The sequence below is a fragment of the Fusarium poae genome (assembly GCF_019609905.1).
Source record: "Fusarium poae strain DAOMC 252244 chromosome Unknown contig_1, whole genome shotgun sequence".
NCBI classification, from domain to species: domain Eukaryota; kingdom Fungi; phylum Ascomycota; class Sordariomycetes; order Hypocreales; family Nectriaceae; genus Fusarium; species Fusarium poae.
In genome coordinates, this window is record NW_025408659.1 from 1,005,470 (window position 1) to 1,030,841 (window position 25,372).

At 50.1% G+C, this 25,372-nt stretch overlaps 4 protein-coding genes across 4 annotated transcripts; 2 read left to right on the forward strand and 2 right to left on the reverse strand.

The window, feature by feature from the left end:
- Nucleotides 1-8,738: 8,738 nt before the first annotated feature.
- FPOAC1_013087 (uncharacterized protein) lies at nucleotides 8,739-11,053 on the reverse strand (the record flags this gene model as incomplete). The annotated part of the gene is made up of 2 exons (XM_044857429.1): nucleotides 8,739-9,326; nucleotides 9,389-11,053. 2 exons carry the CDS (start codon nucleotides 11,051-11,053, stop codon nucleotides 8,739-8,741), a joined length of 2,253 nt encoding a protein of 750 aa, XP_044701612.1.
- A 2,945-nt stretch (nucleotides 11,054-13,998) lies between these two features.
- On the forward strand, nucleotides 13,999-18,422 carry FPOAC1_013088 (uncharacterized protein; the record flags this gene model as incomplete). The annotated part of the gene is made up of 3 exons (XM_044857430.1): nucleotides 13,999-14,655; nucleotides 14,722-16,698; nucleotides 16,746-18,422. 3 exons carry the CDS (start codon nucleotides 13,999-14,001, stop codon nucleotides 18,420-18,422), a joined length of 4,311 nt encoding a protein of 1,436 aa, XP_044701613.1.
- A 3,884-nt stretch (nucleotides 18,423-22,306) lies between these two features.
- FPOAC1_013089 (uncharacterized protein) lies at nucleotides 22,307-24,077 on the reverse strand (the record flags this gene model as incomplete). The annotated part of the gene is made up of 3 exons (XM_044857431.1): nucleotides 22,307-22,386; nucleotides 22,446-22,882; nucleotides 22,933-24,077. The coding sequence occupies 3 exons, from the start codon at nucleotides 24,075-24,077 to the stop codon at nucleotides 22,307-22,309; spliced, it is 1,662 nt and encodes a 553-aa protein (XP_044701614.1).
- Nucleotides 24,078-24,330: 253 nt separating this feature from the next.
- On the forward strand, nucleotides 24,331-25,231 carry FPOAC1_013090 (uncharacterized protein; the record flags this gene model as incomplete). The annotated part of the gene is made up of 2 exons (XM_044857432.1): nucleotides 24,331-24,399; nucleotides 24,455-25,231. 2 exons carry the CDS (start codon nucleotides 24,331-24,333, stop codon nucleotides 25,229-25,231), a joined length of 846 nt encoding a protein of 281 aa, XP_044701615.1.
- Between the last annotated feature and the right edge of the window lie 141 nt (nucleotides 25,232-25,372).

Sequence of the window (25,372 nt, forward strand, 5' to 3'; positions counted from 1 at the left end):
TTTAACCTCATCCCAAAATGGCCTCACGTCGAGCCCCACCTTTCACTATGCAAACTCGCAACACCATCAGAGTGTCGCCTGCATCCGAATCGTCGCGATCTGGTGCTTCAGGTCAAGACCACACACCATCTTCAACCTATGACAGTACCACGGTCATCTCCGAAAAGAATACTCTTTTCCTTCCGCAAGAGCTCAAGCTAGGCGGCCCCTCCAATTGGGAGCAATATTGCCCAGCTCAGAAGGCCATTCTTCGGATCAATGGTCTCGAAGATGCTGTCTTTGGTGATTACCCTCCCGAGGAACAGCAGACAATGGATCAAAAGATCAGGGCGGCGAAAGCTGCCGTCTCCATCCGAGGTAACTGCACTGGAGAAGCACTCAGTCAACTGGTCGGGATTGAAAACCCCCAGGAGATGTTCAACCTTCTCCAGGTCTACTGTATTGGCACAGGCCCAGTTCTCCTGCAGACAACACTTTACCAGTTTATCCGGATCAAATCAAGCTCTTACGAGACAATTCCACAATTCAATGTCGATTTCGAACGACTCGTCAAACTTCTCCTCGAGCAAAAGGAACCAATCTCAGATACCCTCAAAAGGTGGTCTATCTGACTGCCTGTGAGAACGAGTACCCCGACTGGACTGCCAGACAACGGGCTCTCCTTCGCTCTGAGCATCCGCCAACACTACGATCAATGCAGCAAGATCTCATTGATGAAAACAGGTCATCAGATGACGATGACAGTCATGGTACTGCCTCTACGTACTGGGCCCACGGTAAAAAGACCGGGAGGAAGGGCCTAACCACAAGAAAGCAAGAGGCAAGTGGACGGAGGAGAGGCTCTTCAAAGAACCAGCGAGCCGCGAACAAGTTTAACCAGGAGACCAATCATCGAGTCGGCAAGCACAAGGATTATACCTGCACAAACTGCAAGAAGAGAGGACATCACGAAAATGATTGTTGGTTCGCCCATAAGGGTAAGCGGCCCGACTGGGCAGTCCGTCTCGCCAAGGAACTCATGGAGCATGATCGTCAACGCGACAACAGCAAGAATCTCCATATTAAGGAATCAAATCACATGACAGTCGAGCGATCTTTTCTGATTCTTGAAGACAGCGTCTCAGACGAGCCGCCTATGGACAATACAGAAACGTGTAAGGTCTCCCTTGATAGCATCTCTTCAACCGCAGAATGGCTGTTCGACACGGGTTCGTCAGTCCACATTTGCAACGACCAAAGACTATTCACAGTGCTGCAGCCTGCAACCCGAACGGTCCTCGTTACGGGCGGTGGGAAGGTGTACCCATCCGGTCGAGGGACAGTCAAAATTTGCTTCATAAACAAATGGGGCGATCAGGTCACAGTCAACCTCAAAGACACGCTATTCATCCCTGAGTTTCCGGTAAACGTCATGTCAGGGCTCAGGCTGTACAAGAACGGCGGCTGGATTGACGGTAACGACATATACGACCCAACAGGAGACGTCTTTGGTCTCCTCCGTATAGGAAGGGACGGTCTGTACGTCAACACTGAGGTCAGAGAGACAGCCGTTTCAAACCAGGCCGTCTCCGAACTCCAGCCAGAACCATGCAATCACCACATTGTTTCATCAAAGCAATGCCTGGATGTCGATCTTTGGCACCGAAGACTCGGCCACGTCAACGTATATCAGGTATCGCAGACTGCCAAAATGACGAGAGGAATGTTCTGCGACAGCCACCACAATCATGAGCCTTTCAATTACTGCCTCGCCTGCGATATCGCAAAGGCCCTACGATGGACTCCACGAAACAAACGGAAGCGAGCCTCCAAGGCCGGTTTCATCCATGTTGACACCTTCAAAGTCAATCCACCGGGTATTAGAGGCGAACGATGGGGAATGATTGCCACAGATGATAAACATCGAATGAGATGGGCCTACACATTCACGAGGAAGGGAATGGCTTCGGAACTTCTAGGCCAGCTCATCTCGAAGATACGAACTCAGTATGGCATCCGAGTGTACGCAATCCAGATGGATGGCGGCTCTGAGCTCTATGGTGCGTCTCTCAAGAACCTCGAGTACACCCACGGCGTCAAAATCATCAAGACGACACCATATACTCCTGAATTTAACGGAGTTGCTGAGCGCTCTAACCGCATCATCTTTGACAAAGTCAGAGCAACCATGGAATCGGAAAGAATCCCGATAGAGCTCTGGCCATTGGTCCTGGAAGATATGGTGCGCAAGACAAACGTGACAGCCACCAGGGCAATTGATGGCCTCACTCCCATGGAAAGCTTTCTCAACGAGGCCTTCCCCGGACAAGACAACAAGCCGGATCTATCCGGAGAACGAATTTGTGGCTCACAAGTCACGATACACATACCAAAAGAACGAAGATTGAGATCACACAAGTTTGGTCCAAGAGGAGAGGCTGGAATCTACCTATGCATGGAAGGTTCACAGATCTACACCTGCTGGGTGCCCTCTCGCAGAAAGGGACATCAGATCGTCCGCTCTGCAAATGTGAAATTCTACGAAAAGGTCGGGGAGAAAGAACTCCTGACCGAAACTGAGCATGATGTTGAAGCCGGAAATCCGCAAGAACGGAGCTCCCATCTCAAGCCGGCCACAGTCAGTCACGGAGCAGACAGAAACTCCGAGCCCACGAAGGTCTGAAGTGAACAATCTTCAGCATGCCGAGGTGCATAATCCTCAGCATGGACAGACGACAACATCCATGACATCAGCTAAGCTGCCAGATCCCCGAAAAGAGGTGATCACTGAGCCCAAAACAATGACTGAAGCGCTTCAAGGTCCGCAAAGGGAGCATTGGCTCAGAGCAATACACAGTGAGCTGCGCAGTCTCCTCACGAAAGGAACTTGGCGCATGCTGGACCGCAACCAAGCTCACAATAGGCCACTTACAGTCAAGTGGGTATTCAAGGTCAAGAAAAAAGAGGACGGCAACCTGGACAAGTTCAAGGCGCGGCTGGTGGTCAGAGGCTTTGAACAACAGTTCGGCTTTGACTACAACCAGACCTTTGCCTCTGTTGCCAAATCGGCGACCTGGAGAATCCTCCTCACCGTTGCTGCCTGTCTTGACTGGGAAATTGAGCAGATGGACGTGTCGACGGCGTTCTTGGAAGGGGACCTCGACGAAGAAGTCTTCATCGAAATGCCGGAAGGACTTGTCGAGTATTTTGACCAACACCCAGAAGACCGTCCGCCAGGATTTTCAACTGAGAAGATCTGCAAATTGATCAAATCCCTCTATGGGCTCAAGCAGGCGCCTCGGCAATGGCAAAAGAAGCTGAAGGAGACCTTGGAATCCCTTGACTTCAGACAAGCAACGTCTGACACGGCCGTATATCACAATCCCACAACGGGAGTGATCATCATCACATATGTGGATGACTTCCTCATCATGGGCAGCAACAAGGAAGCAATCCAAGGGTACAAAGCCCGCCTGGGAGAGATCTTTACCATGACTGATCTTGGTCCCGCTAGCCATTTTCTTGGAGTAAGAATAACCCGAGACAGGAACTCAAGGCTGATCTACCTTTCCCAGGATGCATATTTTACCAGAATACTGAAGAAATTCGGCTTAGAGGATTGCCGACCGGTCAAGACCCCGATGGAGCGAAATTCACTCTCGACACTGCAACCAAGAGACAATGGCGACTCGGCTTCTCCAGAAGAACGAGAAGACTATAGCTCGAAAACCGGCTCGTTGATGTATGGAATGACCCAAACCAGACCCGATTTAGCTTTTTCTTCTCTCGGTACTCTCGAGATACATGTCGAATCCATCACCAGCACATTCACGACTGATCAAAAGAAGTCTTCGCTATCTACAGCAGACAAGAGACCACGGCCTAGTGCTTGGGGGCGTCAAGAAAGATCCTGAATCCGCTTGGAGCATCACAGCTTGGGCCGACTCAGATTGGAAAGGCGACACCGTTACGGGAAGATCGACGTTCGGGTGGCTCGTTCAACTTGAAGGGTCTACAGTCTCATGGAGGGCCAAACGGCACGAAACAGTAGCACTATCGACCACTGAGGCTGAATATACAGCACTCTCCCAGTGTGCCAGAGAATTGGCCTGGGTTAGGAACCTCTTTTCTGAACTGCTCCTTCCGCTACATATGCCCATCCTACTGAACGGCGACAACCAGGGTTCCCTAAAGCTATGCAGAAACCCTGAGCTCCACCAAAGGACAAAGCACATTCCGTTAACCGAGCACCATATCCGAGAAGAAGTTGAAGCCGGGAACATTGATGTGCAATACGTTAGCACACACGAGCAGGTAGCAGACGGACTCACTAAACCGTTGAATGCAGTCAGTCATGGCCACTTTCTAGAAGCCATTCGAGTCAGTGCATGTCCGATCGAGGAAGCAGGTCGTATTATTTGGAGTACTGAAGTCCACGATGACTCTGTACCCTGAAGACAAGGTGGATGGGGGCGTGTTGGAAAATCCGGGGATCCCCCTTCCTTTCAGGGTTTAGACTGTCAGACTGAAAGTCCTAGATTTAGAGTTCAAAGTCCTAGATGAAATCATCTAGAGATATAAACCCGAGAAGAACTCTCATATCAATAATGAACAATCAAGTTTTATAAAATACATTTTCACCCAGCACTACTGCGCAATATAAACATTATTGGATCGAGGCTCGGATCCAGCTCCAATCCAATCCAATAACATCACTGATGGAAGAGGATGAGAGGTCATATTCAGGGAGGGAAGAATTAGGTGTCGTACGCACCCGCACAGGGCGTGAGGTTAAGAGACCTAGAGAATACTAAAATAGATCCAATTTTGATCTGAACTCCAGTGATTAACTTATTTTTACTATTTTTATTAATTTTTTCCCATGAGGTTACAAACGCGCATTATGTATGGGGGATTTTTTTTTTCGCTGACCGGTAGGTGGGTATGACCGGCAGGTGGGTACTGCATGGTACGTCGCCGTCAAAATGGCATTCAATCGCGACGCGATTGTATCCCGAACTCCCGGAAACTATCTGATCTAGAGGAACAAATAATAATTCAATTCCTCCTTGATCTGGATTCGCGAGGATTTCCTGCGCGACTGCGTTTTGTAGAAGAAATGGCTAATTCTCTTCTTGCCGACCGCGACGCATCACCTGTCGGCAAGCGCTGGGCTCATAACTTCGTAAAGCGACAACCAGAGCTAAAGATACGTTTATTTCGGAGATATGACTACCAGAGAGCTAAATGCGAAGATCCGACTATTATTTGTGGCTGGTTTAGGCTTGTACAGAATACAATCGCGAAGTATGGTATCCGATCAGATGATATCTGGAACTTTGATGAGACTGGCTTTATGATGGGCGTTATTATGGCTGGAATGGCAGTTACAGGCTCAGAAAGGCAAGGAAGACCAAAATCAGTGCAGCCTGGAAATCGTGAATGGATTACAGTAATTCAGGCGATTAATGCGGAAGGCCGGGCGATCCCCCCGTTTATCATTGGTGCAGGCCAATATCACCTTGCTAACTGGTACCGAGAAAGCAACCTCCCAGCCGATTGGGTTATTGCAACGAGCCAAAATGGGTGGACAAATAACGAGCTAGGTCTTGAGTGGCTAAAGCACTTTGATCGGTCTACAAGTAACCGATCAGTTGGTGCCTATCGTCTTCTGATCCTCGATGGCCACGAAAGCCACCACTCTGCTGACTTTGAGAGATACTGTCAGGATAATAAGATTATCACGCTTTGTATGCCACCTCATGCATCTCACCTACTTCAGCCTCTTGATGTTGGGTGCTTTGCAGTGCTGAAACAGGCTTATGGTCGAGAAATAGAGCATCTGATTAGATGCTCTATAACCCACATTTCAAGACCGAGTTCTTCCCGGCCTTTTATGCCGCCTTTAAAGCTACTTTCACAGAAAGCAATATCCGGGGGGTTTTAGAGGAGCTGGACTTGCTCCTCTTGACCCAGAAGCCGTGATCTCAAAGCTTGATGTGCAGCTACGAACCCCAACGCCTCCTGGGGAGGTCAGCCAACCATTAACCCCATGGGTTTCAAAGACCCCAAAGACAGCAATTAAGGCTCAATCTCAGTCTGAATACCTCGAAAAACGAATCAGAAGACATAGAGGCAGCTCCCCAGAGTCAATAATAGAAGCTTTAAAGTCAAATACTAAAGCAACAAGGGCAGTTATGCATGAGGTTGTCTTATTGAGGAATGAGGTCCGAAATCTTCGAGATGCAAATGAGATACTAAGCCGGCGCCGCAGGGCAAAAAGAACTAGATTACAGAAAGGAGGGGCTATAACTGTACAGGAAGCATCGCAAGTAATTGATCAGATGGATGTTGATGCGCAGGTAGTGGCTGAATCGTCAAGAAGTGGTGGTCGAGGAAGGTCAGAGCGACCGGGTGGTCGGCGTTGTGGTGTATGCGGCAAGGCCGGGCATAATGCAAGGACCTGTCAGGTAGTAATTGAGACATCTGGGGAAGAGTATAGTAAGTATATTTAATTAATTAAATGGCTTGTGGTGTTTTTAAATGGATTTGAAAGTTAAAGGCTGGGGTTTTTGGTGCACCCGCTTGGATGGTGCATTCGCTTATCAACCACGTTAGCTGTTATGTTCTGTTTAAAAATACCTTAATTTGTATGTGAAAATGCCTGGTATATAGGTACTTGAGATCTCTACCGACCATGGCCAAGTTGGTCTACCCTGAATTACAGGGTATTTTAGGGACTAGGCTAGGGAACCCCCTACCAGTCCATCCCCCTGCTTCCATTTCCACCTATCCATTCCACGGAACCCTGGCGTGGATGGATGGATTATGTAACGGCCAGCTCCATTGAATGGATGGAAATGGATGCACGGACCATCCATTTCCACGCCGTGGATACGTGGACGGTGGACGTGGAATGGATCGCCAGCCTGAACATTTTCCATAATGATTCGTAGAATCTCGTTTGGCAGCTGCGAGATTATGTCTGACATCTTCTCTTTGGTTCAGATAAGGCTCCTCGCGTCTTTTGGCAGCTTAAGAAACGAACAGGAATCAGGCTCTGTGTTGGGCCAGTTTTCAAAGCCAGAATGCGCTGTGTCGATCTAGGGTGGCCGGCGGCGTCGGCATTTATCCATGGCGAGCAATTATGATAGATCTCTGATATTTAGGAAGCGAGTGCCTAATACATAATGAAGATATGTGGGAGGTTGGAGCATAAAAGAAGATGTATAATGAGATTTGAAGATCCGCTATGTAAGTAGGGACAGGGCTAGAATGGCCGTAAACGTCTCTGTCAAATCTCGATGCTGGCCAAAAAATGACAATCAAAAAGCGTCCAAAATCGACGACAGTAGAAGATGCGGATAAATAAGGCGTAAGGGTAGGCCAAAGCGTGAGGAATCTGCTGATATGCATCAATGCCATTTTAATGCTCGTTTGCGTATTGCATCCTACTTTCTTTAGCATATTTCACAGTCAAAATTCCATCCCAGGCTATCCGTTGCGTATGTAGGGATCAATGATGGGTTTAGGTTGTCGGTTTTCGGTTGTGTTTGGAAAGACTCAGCCAACAGGATTGTTAAGGAGGAACTAGTAGGATTTGGTAAGGTCAGGCAGGGGCAGAATTATAGACGTTTTAATGATTCTATGCTTACTACCACTCAAGTACTGCCTCTCACGACTTGTTCCATACTTCCAAGCCCAAAGGGTAGGTGTCTGTCTGTGCGCCCTTCCATCTTGTTAACGTGTAGCAGTTTATGGCTAGGTTCTCGTCGATCCCTATATACAGCCAGTTCCGTTACCTATGTTGTGGTTATCACACCTACTCTCGGGTTTAGATGTCCATGCGCTGCCTACTCCTCCTCTAGTGTATGTACACCTGCTAAGCTTCTAACATCTATCTGGGGTAGTATCCGAGGGGTACTAACTGGCTACCCTGTTTGCTTTCCTCCCTGCTTCTCCGCGAATCCTTTCTTTATATCAAGTTTTGCCACTTAATGTACATGCAGCCTATTATGAAGCGCTATCCATATCAAACTCGCGACATTCCATCAGAAACGCCTTTGAAAAGACGTCGGCATATTCACCATAAAACATCCACAAGCGCCTCGAATCCAGTCTTCAAGCTTCGAAATTGATCGACCAGTCGATTCGATTTTAATTTCGATCCATCAACTTGACGAGCTGTCAGATATTAAGGTGAAAGTCCTACGATCTAAGCTGAAGACTTCAGACTTTAATCCCGAAGTTGAGGGTGAACCCTCCAATATTCAACAGGTTGGCTTTGATGATGATGAGAACTGATTGGGTTTGGTGGATGAAGGAATAGTCATAATTGAGATATGAACGTTAGTTCAAGTTACTCAAAACTTATTAATGACGTCGAGACTCTAGTGACAGTCTGTTGACCGGAGATGGTGATCTTTATTATTTTGCTTGCAGCCTGAAGTTAGAACTGGTGGCTTGTATCTTCTTTCATAACTAGGTATTGGCTGGAGTCAGTTCGTCGAGAACCATCTCTTAAATACATGACGACCCTAACATAATCTCAGCGTAACAGCACTCAATCCCTTATCCGTTTCATGCAGTTCTTTCAGCCTCTGGGCGATGACACCAAGTCCATGTCATCTCGGTAGGTTTCTTTCAATACGATGCTTGTCCGAATAAGCTAAAGATATCTCCTCCACACCAACGTCACGCTTAGTAAAGCTGATATCCCTATATTACAACTCCAACCACCACTCACAACAATGAAACCCCTATGAAAATGCAAACTGCATAACTTCTTCTCCCAAAGCCTCCTCAACCATAGCCAGTCTAGCTTGCCAGCCGGGTTCCATAAAACGAGACATAAGCATCAATCGTTTCGCCGCCGTATCAATCCCCATCTTCTCTTTCATGACCTCAGCCTTCTCGGCTTCAAGCTGCCCAATCCTCTTGGTAGCCAACGCAATCTTGCTATCGGTTTTGAAAAGCCCAGAAGCACTCTTGTCAAGTTGGATTTTGACTGCGGTATATACCTCTTCATGTTCGCGAACCGTTCGTCTTCGTTTATCCAGGAACGTGCGAAGTTCGTTATCTCCAGGATATTTGTTGTAGAGATCTTCCAGGTCCCTGAGCAACTTGTTCTCGGTGGCCATTGATTTCTCGGCATCCTTGAGCGCGTCTTGGGCTTTTTCCTGTTCCGTTGCTTGCTCGTTCTTTGTAGGTCTGAGGCTGCGCTCAAATGCGGTGAGTCGGCAGTGTTCGTCATTGATGGATGTTAAAAGTTCTTCGAAGCTCTTGATATGAGGAAATAAGGCAGCCGAAGCAGCCTTCAAGCTTGCTCTGAATTCGTCTCCGGTGGGCTGAAGGGATGTTAGTTTATGATGACCACATCGGATTGACTGGATTTGCAAATGTTACTTACAAGAAGAGCGTCCCAATCCAATGATCCAGTCACCTGTGAACTTGGACATTGAATGTCAGCAGTCTTTTGTCTTTTGGTTAAAGGGGCTGTGAGTGATTCTGAAATGCTCGCCGCTGTGCGGTTGATGAAGTTGTTGGTGGATGTAAATGTGTTTACTGGCGATGACGGAGCAGGGCGCTTGTTAGCCCTAGCAGGGGCGATGGGACGAGGTGTCGATGGTTGACTGCATCCTAGGTGGGAGTGTAGAGATGCCTGAGGAGTCGCACTGATAGACGCCGATGGTCGGTGGTTCGGTTGCTGCTGAAAGCTCTGGGAGGCCTGAGAAGTAGTGCCGGTACAACGAGACAGTGTTGGCTGCGAGCTTGCTTGTGCGCGAGGAGTCGAGGGGCTTTGAGAACTCGTTCCGGACATGGATGGCTGGCTACTTGATTGTTGGTCAGGCTGTCGCGCGCTCTGGGGGGTGGGTAGAGATGCTGATGATTGTGCGCGAAGCTGTACAGAGTTCTGAGCCGCGGTTGCTGATCCCTGGCTGCCTGGTTGTTGCGGAGGACGCGTAGTGCCCTGTGGAGTTGTCGCAGGAAAAGACACGGGAGTGTGAGGATGGCCCGGAACAGATGACGCTGTTTGCTTGAGCGGTTGCACACCAGATCGTTGAGCACCCTGGGCGTTCTGAGAAGCAGAGGTGAGAGGCGCCGTCGTTTGGGAGCTTGGTAGTTCGCGTGGCTGCGTCGAGCTTTGAAAAGCTCGTGGAGTTGTAGCAGCAGAAGGCGCGGACGCTTGTTCATCTGGTCCCTCTGGACGGCGAATAGAGCTCCGGGAGGTATCATGAGCCAAGCGAGATGGTGGTTGAAAGTCGCGCCGAGGGCAAGCGCTTGACTCGGCTGCGTTGGAGGCGGAGCTGGAGGCGACAGGACTGCCCCTGGATTGTCCATTGATTATAGCAGGCCCAGACCTAGGATTGGCCGCTATGGTGTCCTCCATAGGCTCATCATCCTGAATATCACCGATGTCTCTGCTTCGCGACCAAAGATTTCGTTTATGAGGGGCGCTCTCTTCGTCTTCGACAGTCAAGTCGGGATCTTCTTCAGTCTCTTCTTCATTTTTGTCTCCGTATTTGCTGAGATCTTCTCGAAAGCCTAGAGCGATAATCTCATCAACCGGTTCAGAGTTTGCCTTGGTTCTGTCACTCTCCGCAGTCCGATCCTCATCATCCGCACGTCCATTCCATCGCCGTGTTTGTTTAGTATCAATACCCATCCCACGTAGCCACTTTCGCACCTTTGCTATGTCTAGCTCACGAAGTCGCGGGCGATCTAAACGCGGATGGCTAGTGGCGAAAACCTTCAATCTATGGCGCACCTCGTCGAGCTCCACGTTCTCAGCAGCCACTACCAGAGACACCAACGTAGAAAGGCTCTCGATAAGTCGAACACCCCAAGTCTCAGGTACAAAACCTTTGCAGAACTCAGTTGGCCACATGCCACATGCTTGATGAATGCGCTGCGCTGCGTGTAACGATCGCTGGGTTGGATAATCTGGTGATGATGAGGCGCGGTTCATTGAATTGAATTCATTCCGCCCGGGAGGATACGCCTCATAGGGCCAAGAGGCGCGGTTCAGTGACGGCCTACCGCGTTTGCGCGCAGATGGAAGCTTAGGAGTCATGATTAAGTAATAAAACATGAAAGTTTACACTTCCTCGCTATGCATCCCCCCAGGCGGAATAAGTTCATTCCATTCTAACCCGACATAGCCGCTTAAATGACTACAACCTTGACAACCGATGCTATTTTAAACAATTTAGCGTAGCCACAGGCCCTCTAAGATCCATTCTCCCAGGCATAAGAAACACTACTACTACTGCAAATCGATCAGTCCGCTGCCAAGCTGATCTTCAACCCCAGACAAGACTTAGCATCAAGGGGAACACGGAACCTGCCTTCTAAAAAGAGTGAGTGGATTGACGTGGACGCTAGTCATGGGGATGAGTACCCTGATATATTTCGTTAATATTTGCTATACCTCTGCGCAAACATTAACAGATCTACCCATGCAAAACATCGGACGCGTTATAATGCCTGAACCCAAATGTCTCCTCTTTTACTCGATTCATACGGTCGGTGAACCGAGATGGCAGACTTACCTCTTGACCCGGAACTACCGACCAACAACGAGGGGCATACCGAAGTCCGCCAGCCTTCTACTTGGGCACCGACAAATGATGAGGTGTCGGCGGCGGGTTCCTGAATTGTCCAATTAGGAAATCCCTCAGTTAATCCACAAAGCCGGATAATGACGTGGATGGATTGATTCCCTACCCTGCACATTTGCCACGTCAAGAAGCTTCTCGCTACCGTTGATCCCAAGACCCTTTGCAGTCTCGCTACAATCTCGTACAGTGGGCTGCAAAAAGTATTCGCAGGTGTACAGGTAGCCCTGATGCTCGGAAGCTAGTCAAGGGTAGCTTGCCAGGTTCTCAATACTTTACATCATACATTTATCAGGAGGATAACCTAGTATCAAGTACCTAAGCTAATTGAAGCTACTAACTGGAGAAGTCAAGGTTTATCTGCACACCTGCGAATACTTTTTGCAGCCAACTGTAAACCCACCCCACCCACAACTCATGATGTACCGAAGGCGACAGATATACTTGTAAGAAAACGCTTCTTACGGGCCAGGATATGGGATATGTGATATCGGTGACATCATTACAGTTACGTAACAGCTAAAAGCCCGTCGTATCAGCCGTAAGTATTATGGGCACTTCCGTTTCACATTGCCGATACAGGAGGGAGCAGCTTTCCAAATCCCGACAGAAACAAATCGATGCCATTTAGACAGACAGAACCGTCAATCGGTTCGTTAGGGTTTGTCATGCGTCGAGTTCAACGCTTGGCCGACTGCGAATGATGTTAACCTCTCGCTGGAATCAGCAAACTAGCTCAGCGCGTCGTCCTGGTTCGCATCTTGGGCCACCCCTTCGGGATATTGCTCGACGAAAGACTGGCTACACCGCCAAAGTATGTGCCATGAAAGTTGCGGAGCCCCGGCATGCATGGGGCCAAGCTCCTCTTTCAGTACTCCATCAACACATTTGCGATGCTCGGATGAGTTGGCGAAGCTGCTTGTGTTGCGTAGCCATGCCATCTGCAACGCCTCTACGACGATTAACTGCCGCATTAGGGGCCAGAAAAGAGACTACTAGAGTAGTTGCGATCCATAAAGCTCACCGTCTTTTTGCTGAGTCGTCCTTGGAGGACGATCATGGACTCATGGTGGAGTCTGCGCTAATTGCATCCTTACTGACTCCCGGCTCTAGCGTCGCCTAAGCCCGAGAACTAGCCTCGCAAGCTAAGCTGATCTAGGCCTCCTAGCTTCTGGCTTTCGCTTCTCCCCTATCTCTTTTTCCTTTCCTTTTTATTTTTTTGTTGTTGCCAGTTCTTCTTTTTGGATTCTGCCTTCCCTCTCTCTGCCTTCTTTTCGTCATATCCCTGTTGACGTTGACCTCTGAGCTTTGTCATCTGCGTACCCACCTTCACGCATTGATGGTGTGCTTCGCTGTAATGTCATGTGAGCTAACAACAAAGCTAAAACTAACTAGTGGCCAATGTGAACACAAAGCGGTAAAGACCACGCAGATCATTCAAGTTAGACCGAAGCTAGGCACGTTCCGCCAGTGTCCAGGACTGCTTATCTCAAGCGATCCGAAATATTTCGGCGGTGCACCTGTCGGCCGGCACTGGATTGCTGACCCTTTCGAATAATTTTTAGCCAGTCTCTTGGGCCGAAATCGACGACAGGCAGGGACGAATTGTCATTTTTCGGGACCGCATCACTTCCACGTAGACCAGTCTGGCTTTGAACAAACGATGTCCAAGGCGGAAGCCCAGTTCACTGACAAATGATTTTGTGCCGTTGATTGTCGTGAGTATGACGATGTCGGTCATCCCTCGTGCTTGCCGCAAAAAAGAGAAGAAAAAAAGGCTCAATACAGAGAACCAAGCCAAGCCCAACCGGGGTGTCGGGACGACAGCAGACGTCAGCATGCTTTGTGGGGTTGGTAAAGGTAAGGCGAGGGGTGCAAATATCGGTCAGAGCTAAGATATCCCTCGATTGTACAACCCGCAGGGGTCTCAAATATTGGCGCGAGACTGAGCTTTTTTTTTTGTCCGCTATCTTTTCTACAGTATTGAATATAAATTAGACCTTTGTTGTATCGGTCCAACTTTCGAGACCCCTGCGGGCTGTACGGAAATGATACAGTGAATCTTGTCCTTTCAAATTGTGATGCTTTCAGCGCCCGGGGTTACATCAGTAGTTGGTGTGGCCGCCATCCTCTGTCCTTCAGTGTCACGTAGCCCATCACCCCTGTGCAGCTGAATATCAGATCGACCAACCGCCCTCCTGTGGGTTTATTTTTATTTTTACAAGTGGCAAGCGACATGGATCCTATTCAGCTGCGGAGGCCTTTCCTTGCGTGAGAATGCCGTGCGTGTGAACCCCTATAAATGTGTTGCTCGGGTTGTTGGTGGTGACACTTGGTCGCCATCCATCAACCAAACGAGAATTATCCTGGAGCTATTTGCATACCGCACAGCGAAGCCGCCATGATCTCTGTAAAGATGAAATCCAAATCGCTTCTCAAGCACTGGAACTTGTCTTTCTCTTCAAAGAACCGTGAAAAGTGGCCGGCCACTGCAGCACCTTCACCAAAATCGTCCTTGAGAAAGAAAGCGGAGTCATGTTTCAAGTGCTTAAAGAGCCGTAAAAAGTGGCCGGCCACTGCACCATCTTCACCGAAATCGTCTCGATCTGCTTCCCTAACATCTGCTCAGCAAGCAACTCAGCCAACATCTCAGCCACCGCCTTCTCCACTCACCTCGACAGATGCCGAAACCTCACCACTGCCGAGTCTACAAGAGCGAATTTGGAACGAGGCCTACGATAAGCTCAAAGAGAACGAGCCCAAACTGGTTGGGGTATACGAGAAGATCTTATCAGCTAAGCTACACGGAGACGACCCGAGCTCTGCTACTCGCGAACCAACAGACAACGAGATAGGAGAGACTCCGAGGACACGATGTGGCCAAATGCAACAGCTGGTTCAGGCTGGACTGGACCGGACGCAGAAGCAAGCGTCTATCAAGCAAGGCATCGACGAAGGCCTGCAAGCGGTGCAGGAGGTCAGAAGAATAGTGGACAAGGCGCTGCATGCCGCTCCGGAAGCTGCTGTCGCCTGGGTCGGCGTCTGCCTCGGACTGGAGGTGTGTGTGATCGGCCCTCACATCCGGTGAGAGAACAATGGATGGTCCCCTGCTGACAGTTAATAGATCCTCTCGAACCCCATCGCCGAGGCACGCGATAACCGCAAAGGCATCGCCTACGTCCTGTCGAGAATGGAGTGGTACTGGAACTTGGTGTCTCTGCTTCTTGACGAGAACAAGGCCGAGCAATCATCTGCGGGGCTGCGAGTCCAACTGGAGAAGCACGTCGTGCAGCTCTACGAGAAGCTCCTTACATATCAAATCAAGAGTGTCTGCCTTTACTACCGGAATTGGGCTGCCATCATCGGAAGGGATCTGCTCAAAATCGACGATTGGGCTGGCAAGCTCAGCGAGATCAAGGAAACCGAGGCTGCCGTGCAAGGAGAAATGGAGCAATACAATACCGGAGAGAGCAGAATGCAACTTCGGAAACTCACCGACGCTGCGGGCGCTCTAGAGATGAATCTCCAAAACATTCATTCGGCCATCAAAGGCGTACATTCGGCCATTGAAACGCAAACGCAACATCAAGAGAAGCGGCACCAAGACGACGAGGCGAAGCAATGCCTGAAAGACCTGCGCGAGACTGACCCTCGCGACGACAAAACGCGCATCCAAGAGACAAAAGGCGGCCTGCTCAGGGACTCTTATCTTTGGATCCTCGACAACAACGAATTCCGGCAGTGGCGTGACAATCCGCAGAGCCAGTTGCTCTGGATCAAAGGTGACCCCGGTAAGGGCAAGACGATGCTGCTATGTGGTATCATCGACGAGCTGGAGAAGGAACCCGGCAATCACCTGTCCTACTTCTTCTGCCAAGTCACTGAGGCAAGGCTGAGTAACGCGACTGCGGTGCTGCGCGGTCTGATCTATCTGCTAGTTGCCCAGCAACCATCGCTCATCCTGCATATTCGGGAGAAACACGACCATGAGGGCAAGCAGCTTTTCGAGGACGGGAATGCCTGGGAAGCCTTATCCAAGATCCTCGCAGCCATGCTTAATGACCCGATTTCAGACGGTGCTATCCTGATTGTTGATGCTCTCGATGAGTGCAAGACAAGCCGCGACCAACTCCTCGATTTGATCATTAAACCGTCTCGAGCCAAATGGATCATATCTAGCCGCAATTGGCTGGATATTGAGGAGAAACTTGGCCATGCAAAGCAGAAGGTCAGGCTTCAGCTCGAGCTGAACCAAGACTCCATCTCCAAGGCTGTCAACACATACATTGGATACAAGGTGGAGAAACTGGCGGGCCTCAAAAACTACGACAAGGAAACAAGGGACGCTGTTCAACGCCATTTGGTTGGCAATGCCGATGGCACCTTTCTCTGGGTAGCCTTGGTTTGTCAAGAACTGGCATATCCCAAGGTCCGAAAACGATATACGCTGGACATATTGAACTCATTCCCTCCAGGTCTTGATCCTCTCTATAAGCGAATGGTGGAACATATCAGCGATTCGAAAGATGCAGATCGTTGCAAGGATACCCTCGCTCTTGCTTCGGTTGTATACCGACCCATCAACTTGGACGAGTTGAAGGCTCTTGCCGAGTCGCTCGACGATCTTGACCAGGATGAGTTGGAAGAAATCATCAGCTCCTGTGGTTCTTTTCTGACTCTTCGAAAAGGCGTCATCTACTTTGTGCATCAATCAGCCAAAGATTTCCTGCTCAAGAACGCGTCAAAACAAATCCTACCTTCTGGCATTGCGCACCAGCACTATGCCCTCTTCTCGAGGTCGCTAGGGGTCCTGTCGGAAACTCTTCGACGAAACATCTACAGTCTCAACACGCCAGGATTCTCCATTGATCAGGTCTCACCGACTAATCCCGACCCATTATCCCCAATTCGATATTCATGCGTCTACTGGGTTGACCATCTTCACGACTCAGATGTCGCAGGGGTCAACGACATTCTACGGGATAACGGCAACGTCCATGTATTCATCCAGAAGAAGTACTTGTATTGGCTGGAATGTCTTGGTCTGCTACGAAGCATGTCGGAGGGAATCAAGGCGGTACACAAGCTCGAGGCTTTAGTGGTAAGCTGCTCTAGATGTATATTGGAAGCCGTCTAACAAGGTTATAGAAAATCGCGGGAGCGCAGAAACTGACAGAACTACTTCGAGATGCGCACCGATTCATTCTTTCTCATGCTCGCGCCATCGAAATTGCTCCATTACAGGCTTATGCGTCCGCACTCGTGTTCAGTCCTGAACGCAGTCTCACCAGAGAGCTCTTTAAGAAGGAGGAGCCGGATTGGATGGTGTTGAAGCCAAGAATGGAGGCAGATTGGAACGCTTGCCTGCAGACGCTCGAGGGCCATGGCGATTGGGTGGCGTCGGTGGTGTTCTCGGCAGATGACCAGCGTCTTGCATCTGGCTCAGGTGATAAGACAGTCAAGATCTGGGACGCGGCCACGGGTGCATGCGAGCAGACGCTCGAGGGCCATGGCGGTTCGGTGTGGTCGGTGGTGTTCTCGGCAGATGGCCAGCGTCTTGCATCTGGCTCAAATGATAAGACAGTCAATATCTGGGATGCGGCCACGGGCGTATGCGTGAAGACGCTCGAGGGCCATGGCCATTCGGTGACGTCGGTGGTGTTCTCGGCAGATGGCCAGCGTATTGCATCTGGCTCAGATGATAAGACAGTCAAGATCTGGGACGCGGCCACGGGCGCATGCGAGCAGACGCTTGAGGGCCATGGCCATTCGGTGACGTCGGTGGTGTTCTCGGCAGATGGCCAGCGTATTGCATCTGGCTCACGTGATAAGATAGTCAAGATCTGGGGCGCAGCCACGGGCGTATGCCTGCAGACCCTCGAGGGCCATGGCGATTGGGTGGCGTCGGTGGTGTTCTCGGCAGATGACCAGCGTCTTGCATCTGGCTCAGGTGATAAGACAGTCAAGATCTGGGACGCGGCCACGGGTGCATGCGAGCAGACGCTCGAGGGCCATGGCGGTTCGGTGTGGTCGGTGGTGTTCTCGGCAGATGGCCAGCGTCTTGCATCTGGCTCATATGATAACACAGTCAAGATCTGGGACGCAGCCACGGGCGCATGCAAGCAGACGCTCGAGGGCCATGGCAATTGGGTGACGTCGGTGGTGTTCTCGGCAGATGGCCAGCGTCTTGCATCTGGCTCAAATGATAAGACAGTCAATATCTGGGATGCGGCCACGGGCGTATGCGTGAAGACGCTCGAGGGCCATGGCGGTTCGGTGTGGTCGGTGGTGTTCTCGGCAGATGGCCAGCGTCTTGCATCTGGCTCATATGATAACACAGTCAAGATCTGGGACGCAGCCACGGGCGCATGCAAGCAGACGCTCGAGGGCCATGGCAATTGGGTGACGTCGGTGGTGTTCTCGGCAGATGGCCAGCGTCTTGCATCTGGCTCAGGTGATAAGACAGTCAAGATCTGGGACGCAGCCACGGGCGCATGCGAGCAGACGCTTAACGTTGGGAGAGTATTATATCACCTTTCATTTGATCCAACGTCAAATGCTCTCCTCTCTACCGATATTGGACTTCTAAATCTGGATCGCCCGGCTCTGCCGCCTGTCATAAATGATCGGTCGACTAAAATAACATTACCACGTGTTAGCCATTCTGGATGGGGTATAAGCGCGGATGGCGAATGGATTGTTGAAGATGGAAAGAAGATGCTTTGGCTGCCTCCGGACTATCGAGGGGGCATACCCGCTATTGATAGATCAACGGTCGCTATCGGCTATCATTCAGGTCGTGTGTTAGTGTTGAAATTCTCTTAGAGCAGAGGCAGGCATCATTGACATCGTGAAAAAGGTGACTAGACATGGGCGTAGGGAGCTGACCAAAACTACTTTCCATACACTAGTTAGATATCTCTTCGTAGAGCTTTTGCATCTCTCCAGGTGTCCTGACAACATGGTATAGGAGGGCACAAGAAGAGTTAGAAGTTGTATCACTTCCCGCAATCAATTGGGTAAGAGCCTCGGCAGTAAGTTCATCACGACCAAGAGGTTCACCCTTCTCGTCGCGACCCTGCATAAGACGACCCAGAAGGTCCTTTCGGTTAGAGTCACCGCCTCGCTCCAAGCGCTCACTGACTCGTGCAATGGCAATACCAGCGAGGTTCTCAACTGCCTGAAGACCTTGGCTGAAAAAAGGATCAGGGAAAAACTTGACATAGGGCTTAAGTTGAGGGAGGCAGCCGAGGGTTGCTGAAACTTCGCCACGACGGTTCATGATTTCGACGGCTGGGGCATAGATGGTTGGACTGGTGGGGGAAGCTTTTACTTCAGCGATGTCGGCACCAGAAGCGAGCATTCCTAAAACATATCAGCTTTTTTGTCAAGTCAAATTGCACGAGGTTACTTACCAAAGGGTTTACCAAAAGCTAGATCGGCAATGATATCGAAAGCAAGAAAGTTAACTATCAAATGTGTTGAATGTTGGAGGGTTCACCCTCAGCTTTAGGATTAAGGTTTAGGATTAAGGTTTAGGATTAAGGTTTAGGATTAAAGTTTGAAGTCCTAAACTTAGATCGTAGGACTTTCATCTAGGACTTTCTAGGACTCAAGTCCTAGAAGGAACCAGCCGAAGATATAAGGTCTCAATAGTCCTTCGATTGCGAGAGGATGAAGCAATACACACGATTCAACTTAATATCTGACCAGGGTTCGGATCAATTCAACGAGCATCAATATAACACCTCGTTGATAGATAATAGATGATTACGTAATGACAGGTGGGTTGATTGATAGAAGTTGATAAACAAACGACATTGATTGATAGATGTTGGTATCCGTTGATAGGTGTTGCACCCATATTTGCTGACAAGCCAAGCCTCTAGCTGTTAATCCTCAGATTCTTCGACATCTGGTATCATGTTGCCCGTCCACTTCAACATTGGATCAAGATCCTGGATCACACCAGCGTGGTACCAGCTCCGGATGGTCTGACAGAGTGAAAGAGTATCGGCATGCAGTCGGTTGCGCAGAGGAACCACCATGTGACCGGTGACGCTAAACAGACGCTCGACCTCAGCACTCATGGGAAGTACAGTGTGTAGATCTAGAGCCATGCGTGATAGCCGAGGGTATTTTTGCCTTCTCTTGTGCCAGTAAAGACGCGGGTCCTCCACATGCTTATCGCCTGCAGCGTGATCATGCTCCCATAGTTCAAACTCATCCGGCTCAGTTGCCGCTGGCGACGCACATGGTGACAAGGAGGCTGACGTTTGCCCGCTGACGTCTCGCCTTTGCTTTTTGAAGTTTGTGAATTTGTTGGTCGAAAGACGAAGGGCTTTCCTAGGCGGCTCGAGGACGTCTTCAGCGTCAATCGGCAAATCTTTGTACTGTTCACGCCATAGGCGGTGCACCTGTTGCCTCGCTGCGTCGATCCAGTTGGGGTGATCTTCGTACCACCCGTCGAAAGCGTCCCAACGTTTCCCAGGATTCAGAACCGCGGCAGCGTAGATCAATGGTGATTCACCCACCTTCGCGTAGTAGGAATCGAGCTTCTTCCACGCATTGTTGACGTTCACGACCAAATGATCACCTTCAGGAAGACCTGCCACGATGCCCTTCGCAGTCTCGAGGCCGTCGAGGAGAAACTCATATGCATCAAGGATTTCCCAACTTGCGCCATGAATCTGGTCAATGGCTTCCTCGCCAAGGCTTCGCTGTTTCTCGCGAGACTGGGAGTCGCCCTGCAGGGATTTGATGACAAGCTCAAAATTGAGAAGGATGTCATGGAGAGCTTGTATTGCCTCCCAATCACTCTCTTCCAGCCTATTGCCTTCCTGGAGAAAGTAGGGTTCTCTGACGCCCTTCCTCAAGTTGCCGCATCTTGTTCGGTTCTAAGAGTTGAAATGTGCCCTAGCCTCGAATATGAAGGTATCGTAAAAAGGCTTTAGTCGAAGCGCGCGTTGCATCATGTAGAATTGCGAAAGCCATCGGGTGGCATTGTCGGTGACAACCTTAACTGGTTTATGGGCTTTGAACCCAGAGTCTTCTGCTGCCTCTCGAATGCGGTGCTCCTGGGCCGAGATAAGCTTCCTCGTCCATAGGTCTGACCGATTGACTTCTTGACAGAAGTTGTGAAGCTTCCCAATGGGTCCTCTCTTCCTCCACTGCTCGTGTTCGCGCTGCACAGTAAGCAGGCCATCGTTAACATCCCGCTCGAAAGACTCATAATCTTGGCCGAAAAGAAGGGCCTTTACAACCAAATTTATAACATGACCCAGGCAGCGAACTCTGCGCTCTGGCCAATGAAAGCCCAGGGCATCCCCGATTTCCGCCAAAGCCGTATCGTTGTTCGATGCATTGTCGACAGTGAAATATCCGATCTTCTTCTCGATATCGTAGGAGCTGATGACTTCGAGAACCGCAGCGGCGATATTCTTCTCAGTATGCCTGCCATCCATTTCAGGCAGACCAAGCACAATTTTGTGGGGTTGTGCCTGTCGGTCGCGATATACGGCACTGACACCATAGAGTGAGAGGCCGTTTGTTGAAGTCCAGCCATCAAAAGCAAGATGAACTTGACCAGGGCTCTCCTGAAGCGTCTTGGCTACCAGCCCCTTGTTTTTCTCGTATTCGCGAAACGCAATCGCCCGCACGCTCTTGTCGCTGATGTGCGCGCGTTGGATGCCGACCGAAGGGCTGAGATACTCGAGGACTTCGCGAAGAAAGGGATGTTGCGCGGTGCGGAAGGGCAGGTTGGCGCTGACCATCCACTTGACCATCTTGCGTTGGAACTCCTCCTTGTTGAAAGAGGCAACCAGTCGATTCGCCATAGCTTGCTGATTCGCGTCGTTGACGTCGAGGCCAAAGAACGAAACGACCGACATCTGATCCGCCATGTCATGTGGACGTTTCAGAGTATTCGGTACGGTTCGCTTCGCGCTCGCGTTGCGCACGTTGTGGAAGCTCGAGAGATGTAGCTCAACGTTGCTGAGGTTTCGAGGGTCGTAGTGTGAGGGTCGAAGGTCTCGCTTCTTAACGCAAAAGCCGCAGACCCATGTGGCACTGTTGCCCGCCTTTGAGATATCGAAGCCGAACTTCCATACCCATTGTCTTGTAGATGACCTGCGTTCACTGAGGGTGTAGCCTTTGAATCGTTCGAAGACGAAATCATGATCCTCGTCAGTAAGGTCCAGGGGGTCAGAACCTGTAAAGTTGGCATCATGAGCGTGGGGATGAGGGGAGGCTGATTTGCTTCGCAAAGGCGTTGACGGTGTGGATGATGGAGCAATGGTGGCCGAGCTCTGCATTTCGTCAGGTGGTTGCTGTTGGCGAACGCGTCAACGACGCGTCTCGTTGCGCGCGAAATATCTTGCCTCGGTCCGCCCACCTACCCTGCAGTCCGCCGTCAACAAACATCAACTTCATCAACGTTGATGCCATCTCGTTGAATTGATATGTCTTGGCGAGTAATGAAATTGATTGATAGATATTGAAACATCTCTGACGCCCGTTGATTGATGGTTGATGCTCGTTGAATTGATCCGAACCCTGAATTCACTACGAATTACCCAAGCTCTATACGAAAGGTATCGTCTAGTGCAACTTAGCCCGCGCAAGCCTCCAGATATCTATCTCAAGACGCTCTATGTCGCTTACTAGAGTTTTCACCATTCTCAGCATCCGTCAGAAGACTCAGAGCCTCTTTAGCTGTAAGTCTTGAATGGCATTGTGCTGGTGTCAGCATACGGATGCCGCACCATGCCAAGAACAGCGTTTCTCAAAGCTAGCAAGAAAATCAGCACCGCTCTTACACGATGTAAGTCGCACCAAGCCAGGTCATACCCTCATTATGAAGCTTGTTTAAAGATTCAATGGCTTCTCCATACATGTCTTGAAACTCTTTCTGCAACTGACTAGCCTCAGAGCCTGTTCTCCAAGGATTCTTCCACTGTCGCCATGGATGCCGCCCCGAAATCATCTCAATGGCCATGACGCCAATACTCCAGATATCAGCCAGCTCGTTATATCCCGTCATCTCTCGCTCAGGTGCTAGCCATCCGATCGTTCCGCCGGTTCCAGGCCGAGCAGGGTGATGTCTACCTGGGAAAGGGCTTTCCTCGGCATCGTCGAGATCGAGCAGCACTAGAGATATGCACTCGGTGGTCCATGTTCGGATGCCAATGTTGCCGGGTTTGAGGTCGCCGTGTATCCAGCGGTGGCTGTGGAGGAAGTTTGTGGCGCCAAGGATGTCTGTCAAAACGGTTGTGACGATAGATATCCTGGTTGGTGAGCTCGTGCGGTGAAGTTGTACCATTAGCGATGATCTCACCTTTCACGACCTTGTTTGAACAGACCCCTGGTGAGGGCGGTGGAAAGTATGTCCTGAGCAGCTGGTTCTTGAACGAACCAGACGTCTGCTATCCTATTCGCTGATCTCACATCATCCGTGATAACTTCGATAAGTCGCAGCAGCCGGTTTTCGTTCTTCCTCTGGCATAATGAAGCGAGTGTATCCAGCTTTGTCTGGACTTTCCGTGTGTGCTCCCTATCTCTCCCAACCTGCACTCTCTTCAGAGCAACACGTTGGCCATGGTCATTCGAAGCGATGCTGACCATTCCGGAAGCTCCTTTGCCTACAGTGCCTGCGCTAACAGTCCATTGTCCGATGGTGATGGGGCTGCTTTCAGATGGCGTTGGTGTCAGTGATAGCTCCAGCAGAGTTTTAGGAATCTGGAGGTGCTCGTCCAAGTAACGTTTGACTCTGCTGGGGTAGTCGTCGGCGTAAGATCCTCGAGCATACTGGATGCGGTAGTAGAGAGAGCCGAACGCCAGGCGAGCAGATGACTGGTTGAAAACTCTCTTCCTGGAGATCTTATCCCCGTTGACCATGGTGATGGATCTTTCGGTTATTGGCTGCACATATATAAAGCTTATTTCATCAATTTGGAGAATAGCCTGATTGCGTCGGACTTTGTACATCTTTTCGTTACCAGAACGCAAACAAAGGACAATATCGTTCAAATGAGGGCCATCTCTCAAAGAACCAACTACCCATCCTCTTGACGGATTTTGAGGGGGTTGATCAAGCGATATGAAGTAGTGGCCTTTCCAGATTAATTGCTCTTGACTCTTATCTTCTGACTTATTTGAGCGGAAAGATGATTTTGGATCCCGTGGCGATGAGATTGGTGATGATGATGAAAGGTTTTCCGATGTTGCTCTAAGTAATCGGCCGATTTCACGATCATTTTGCTGCTTTGAGGAAATCCACATGCATTTTCGTGTGTGTTGTCGTGCAGCTTGGAGATGAGGATCTTCGCTCTGTCCTTGCAGCCATTCAGCGACTTCACTAAACGCCAGTCGGGCCTCAGCGTTTTCTGGCGTAAGAATAATCGTAGCCCCTTCCGCTGAAGAGCCTGGTAAAGTAGGGTCTTCGACCGTCTCTTGGCTACTTGGGATATCTGATATATCCATAGCTTGAGTTATCTATTTGAGCTTGAGTTAGAAATAAACAATTCCTGGTGGGGTAAAATGATTATGGGTCTGGCGAGTGCAGGGTAAGGTACTAAGCTGGGGCTAAGATCTTAAGACGAAAGATGTGACCAATGACGTGCTGGTATGAACAAATCGTCATCAGCGGGATAATATTCTTCCGCCATCGACGCGTCAATTTGGCGTCAGGCCATTTGCTTCTCACCTCGACACCATTAATTAATCAGCGCCGCAAATGTTCCCAGGACAGAGAAAACGCGGCTGGCGACAATGCCTGGCCGATAGCTATGAAAAACAATACGGCGTAAGTACCCCAGTATGTCAAATCATGGTCTGAACTGTACTGATCATATCACAAGCCTCTCGATGACCCAGTCCCGACCTTCGGCGCCAAATTGGTGACATTTCCATCGACGCCGACTCTACCCATGTGCTTCGCCGGACCTGACCCCGACTTCCTCGAGGAACTTGATCGACTTCTCTCCGCCATTGAAGCCAACCCAGTACCCAAGTGTCTGCAGGGCTTGCGTTTCTATGAGCCCTCGGTCGAGATGAGCTGCTCCGACAACGACACCGACGATGAAGGCAGCGAAAGCTTTCGTGATTCGATGCGCGAGGTCAGGGTTCGCATATATGCGAGAGCCGGAATAGATATTGTTGCTGTTGAAGCTAAGCGACGGGCGCGAAGGCATGCGAGGGAGAAGAGACTCGAAGCCAGGGCAGCCGAATCGAACAGTACCAAATCTGCGCTTCCGTCACCACATGACCATGCTATCAAGCCCTCCAGTAATGCTACTAAAGCAGACACGGCTGGGTGTCAGGCCGAGCGCCAGAAGCGAAAGCGCCAAACAGAGGACGAGGAAGACCAGCCTCGTCGTAAGGTCGCCAAACCCAGCGACACAACCACAGCTCGATCAAAGCGACGAACTCGCCCATCATTCAAGCCGCAATCTTCATACAGTCCTCCACAAACACCTTCTCCCACCAACAGAGAACATACACAAGGACAAGCTGGCTCGCCGTCATCTCCCGACTCTCTCGTCGCACAACAACCTACACCCGAGGTTGACAGCTACTTGAAGCTCGGGAGGGCTCAGGAATCGCCAACTGCAGGAGCAGAATTGTCAGCAGGATGAACATTGTCGGGCGTATGAGATCTCGGTCTACGAGTTGAGGATGATGCCATGACGTGCTCCGACTTTTCCAGATGGGTTCATTACTGAACCTGAAGCTACGCCCTCCAGCCTGACCATCAGTATCAGCGGAAGAAGCGATAA